At 39.7% G+C, this 4895-nt stretch overlaps 1 protein-coding gene across 1 annotated transcript in view; it reads right to left on the bottom strand.

The window, feature by feature from the left end:
* The window catches only part of SRGAP1 (SLIT-ROBO Rho GTPase activating protein 1), a 460449-nt gene that overhangs the window by 172058 nt on the left and 283496 nt on the right, over window positions 1-4895 (bottom strand). The window contains 1 exon segment of the mRNA XM_007942730.1: window positions 413-475. Coding sequence (XP_007940921.1) covers window positions 413-475 — 63 coding nt within the window.

The raw sequence follows: 4895 nt of genomic DNA, 5'->3' as shown, positions 1-4895 counted from the left end.
GACAGTCCGCAGCTCTGACCATTTCTGTACTCACTGTTTTCATTCAGGTTTTTCCACTAGTTGGTACCTAATCCACTTCTGTATAGTTCCTTTCAAAGCTCAGGGTTCCAGGATTATCTTCTGTATCTCTGTCAATTGGTTTTTCTTTTCTTTGTTGAAGAGGGTCTGTGTTGCTTGTCTGCCTATTCCTCCATCTTCAACACCTATATTTTTGAAAGCAAGTATCTTCAAACTGTGAGAGGGCAGCAATCAAATAAGAGTAGTGTTCATCTATCCATTTAGTTCCACATTTCAACCAGAGAAGCAACCATCAGTATTCTGGCTTAGAATGAATTCTAATATGAGCAATGCTTCTACAAACCAAGATTCTGAACCAAGGATTCTTGGAAAAGAGGAAAGATTATGTGCTTACCGTATAAAGCTCATTAAGAACCTTCATTAAATCCTCATGAAGTTGAAATGCAATCTCTTTGCTCTGTAATTAAGAAGAAATTAAGAAAAAAATATTTATTTAAAAATGTAATAGAAAGTTGTTTCTAAATTACTTAAATCTTAAAAGGATCCCAAATTGAAAATAGAAGAATGAATGTAACACAGCAAAGGCCAGTATAGTCCTGATGTAATTAACATCTTCAACTCTATGGCCCTTTCTAAATAGCAGATGATGTACACTGATAGTCACTTACCCCTTAACAACTGGACAGCCTGCATGGACTCCTCCACATCCAAATAGACTCTATCAAGAAAGGGGAGGGCAAAGCATCGTGCTTGCTCAAAAGTTTAGCTCCAGAATTAAAGTCATTCTATCACTTCAGTATCATCGTAAAGAAATTTTGCAGTATGGCTCTCCAAAAGCTAAGTTAGAAATCAAAATGCAACTTAACTTCTTTCCAAAATAACTATTTGATTACAATTTTCAGAAATCACTTTGAAAGTAATGAGATGGTAAGTCCACTTAGGGTTCCCATATCTTTTCCTCTATGTTTGTTATTATGATGATTGCTTAAGAAAGATAAAGACAAAACAAAACAGAAGTTCAGTCTTCTAAACAGATGGTATAAGTATTCTTCTCTAGGCTAATTCTGAGAGTTTGATAGAGTAGTAAATATGTACATTATATATACACACACACACACACACACACACACATATGTATATACACACACACACACATGCAAAATTTATAATCCATTTTAAAGAAAATATCTCCAAGCTTTTTTTTTTTTTTTTTCCTCCTGTTTTGAGTTTATTATGTAGTTAGCTAAGGAGCTCTGATGGCTCAGTGCTTAAGGCATTTGCCTGCTAACCAGAATGTTGGTGGTTCAAACCCACCAGCCGCTCTGTGGAAGGACAATGGGGCAATCTACTTCCATAAAGATTTACCACTTTGGAAACCCAATGGGGGTTGCTATGAGTTGGAATCGACTTGATGGTAGTGGGTTTGGTTTTTGGTTTGTATGTAGTTAGAGCTACAAAGAATAGAAAAAATGTGTAGCATGGCTTAATCTACAATTTGAGACCATGAAAACAACTCCCAAGTTCTTATTTATGTGTCTCCCACTGGACTGTCAGTATTGAGGGAAGGAACTCAAAAACTCCCTGCCATCAAGTCAGATCTGACTCACAGCGACCCCTCCTTAGGTTTCTGAGGCGGTATCACTATGGGAGTAGATTGCCCAATCTTCCTTCCGAAGAGTGGCTGGTAGGTTTGAACCACCAGCTTTCTAGTTAGTAGTCAAATGTCCTAGGCACTATGCCACCAGAGCTCCTATTCTTAATCAGCTCTGCAACCCCAGTGTCCTGCATGGTGCTTAGACACAAGGCCAGGGCTAGTGTGAAGCAAGCAAGGCACCAAGGGTGTAGAATTTGTGGCACTCATTCTCACCCTAGTCTTGGCCTTGCTTCAGCACATAGGAAGCTTCCAATAAACCCTTAAGAATCCATAAATGAGCTGATGCTCTGCAGTCCTCACCACATTTGCTGAAGGTTGCCTGCCTGCCATTGCTGAGAAGCCAGGAGGGAAAGGTCTACAGACCATACTGAAGAAAATACTAGGACCCAGATGAAACAGAGTCAATCTACAAATACAAGGTCATTGGGCCAGACCTCAAAAATGGCCAAATGTGATGGAGCAAAAATGTTCATGGAAAATAAAATAGTGTGACATTGAAATAGTACCTGAATTTTGAGAAATTCAAATTCTTTAGCAGCATTGGCTACTGGTTTTCTTGGAGTGAAGATGGTGCTGCTTTTTATCATTCTCTGACAGTTTCTAAAATCTCTCAATTGGAATTAGGGATTTTATGCTTTGCCTTGTCTTTGATAAATGGAGATATGGGTTAAAAATCATCCAAGGGTGAAAGACAAGTCACAAGTGAGCAAAGGAAACCAACTGAAACTCATTTTATTTCCCCTAGGTCTCGGTTATTCTGAACATATACACTATACTGCAATCTCCTATGACTTCAGCTTGGTATTATTTTAACATCAGATTTCATTCAAGGATGCAGGCCACCAGTTCAGAACTCTCTAATGGGGTCAAAGGCCACCAAGAAACTGCTTAGCTATCCACATTTCAGGTAGCAAGTCCAAAAAGAAAATACTTCTTAGTTAAGATTTTAGAGCAAACCCAAACCAAAACAAAAAAATCGCCTAGGTACAATTAGCTCCAATGTAAGAATATTTAGTGTCAGATTAAAAACTTAGGTTTGGGGTTACAAGGCCCCTCCAAGTTACCCTAGGCCAAATATCTCAGAACAAGCAAGAAGATTCTTTGTTTCATATTTTACAAGGTAATGAGGTAGAAAGAATCTGGCATCACAGAGAGCCTGCCTTCTGCCAAGCAAACATTCACATTTTTCTTTCACTTTTCCCCAGAGGCCCTGATATATGCAAAGTCTGTCTGAGAGGAAGTATAGCAATAATGCTTAAAAAGCAAGGACTCTGGAGTTAGGATGCCTGAGTTTGAAGTTTCAAAGACTTTGGCTCTCTGTATGCCTCCATTTTCCGATCTGTAAAATGAAGACTGTCATCGTACATATTTCATAGGGCTGTTGTATAGTTTGAGATGACACCTACCCTGCACTTAGTAACTTGTACGTAACACAGAGCAAATTTTTCATAAATGTTATAATTATTTCTTTCCTAAGCACTATCTGGTGATGGTACGACCTTGAGTGAAAAAGTCACATGATATTTTTCTTTCTTTAGGTCTCTTCAAACCAAACCTGTTGCCACTGAGTAAATTCCAAGTCACAGTGACCCAACAGGGCAGAGTAGAACTGCCCCCACAGGGTTTCCAAGGCTAATCTCTACAGAAGCAGATGGCCACCTCTTTCTCCCATGGTGTGGCTGGTGGGCTCAAACCACTGACTTTTTCATTAGCAGCCAAGCACTTTAACCACTGGGGCTCCTTTTTGGTCTCTTCTAGCACTTAATTCCATTGACTTTCCCAAAGGAAGCATTTGGTAGATACTGGGTGATTTGATTTTGATGTCCCTCATCACTGCCCTACCCTGCCTTTTAGTTCCCTCCAAGTGACTGTGATTTCAGAGGGCGTCCAAGTGTTGTGCCTCAGCCTTGTTTACATTCATGAATGAACATACTAAACGTATCTTCCTATGTCTCATTTTCTACTACAGTACCTACTATTAGTGGACAAATTAATTAGTATCATTACGAAATGGGTAAGTCTTCAAGCTAGCATCATAAAATATACTCCTGGAGGAGGCCAGTAAGGAACAGGAGTACAGTGGTGGGACTGTGAGGTTTCACGGGAAGTTGGTAGAAGTTCCTTCCAAGCAAGTAGACCTCCAGCTATCCTCATAACACATCACCAAAGTTTCTGCCTATTTGTTCACTTTGAATTGCACTACAAATCCTTCAAGGTCTATTAAATAACCTAGAAATTAACTGTTTACTTCCAACAACCACTCCTTTGGTCTGCAAAGGTTCTCAAAGAACCAGACTAGACTCTGAAAAGCACTAGCTCATATGACTAATGTATGAAGCATGAATTTATACACAGATAATTGTGCCAGCCCAGTCCTATGGACTCAATTAGCTGCTAATGGAAAGGTCAGTGATTTGAATCCCAGTCATGCTGCAGAAGAAAGATGCAGCAGTCTACTTGGGTAAAGATTTAAAGCTCTGGAAACCCTGTGGGGCAGTCGTACTCTGTCCTACAGTGTTGCTATGAGTTGGAATTGACTCAATGTCAACAAGCTTTTTGGGTTATGCCCAGTGTTGGAGACATGGTTACAGCACAGGAATGGTTCTGGCCCTCATGGCAGGAAAGAATGAAAGGACCACTTCATGTTATACCACTCTTCACTTTAAACATGTTTCCAATTCTTCCAACAAAAGTGAAAATCAACCCTTCTATCCTAAGAAGGGGAGCTCTGGTAGCATAGTGCCTAGGCACTTGACTATTAACCAGAAGGCTGGCAGTTCAAACCCACCAGCCACTCCTCGGAAGGAACATTGGGCTATCTACTTCCGTAGTGATACTGCCTCAGAAACCCAAGGGGGGGTTGCTATGAGTTGGGTCCGACTCGATGGCACATAATAACAACAACAACAACAACAACAACGAACCCTAAGAAGTAGTCTTTAAACCAAAATACACCTGCTATAGCTCTGTTAGTATACTGGCAGACTAGGTTAATGAATTAAAATCTCCTAAATAGACATTATCTGAATTGTCAAAATATCATCAAAATTCAATAGGCTAAATATAAATATGTCTCTGAGTTTTCTTTCATTAAAAATCTGTGAAAACAAAGTTGAACAAGACAGAAAATAACAAATGCTGATGAGGTTGTGGAGAGATTGGGACTCTCATACACTGCTGGTGGGACTGTAAAATGGTACAACCATTGTGGAAAGCAGTATGG

The sequence above is a fragment of the Orycteropus afer genome, unplaced genomic scaffold, assembly GCF_000298275.1.
Source record: "Orycteropus afer afer isolate SDZICR_OR568_19922 unplaced genomic scaffold, OryAfe1.0 scaffold00097, whole genome shotgun sequence".
In the NCBI taxonomy this organism is placed as follows: Eukaryota; Metazoa; Chordata; class Mammalia; order Tubulidentata; family Orycteropodidae; genus Orycteropus; species Orycteropus afer.
The sequence above is the reverse complement of the archived record's forward strand: the minus strand, read 5'-3'. Positions and strand labels throughout refer to the sequence as shown.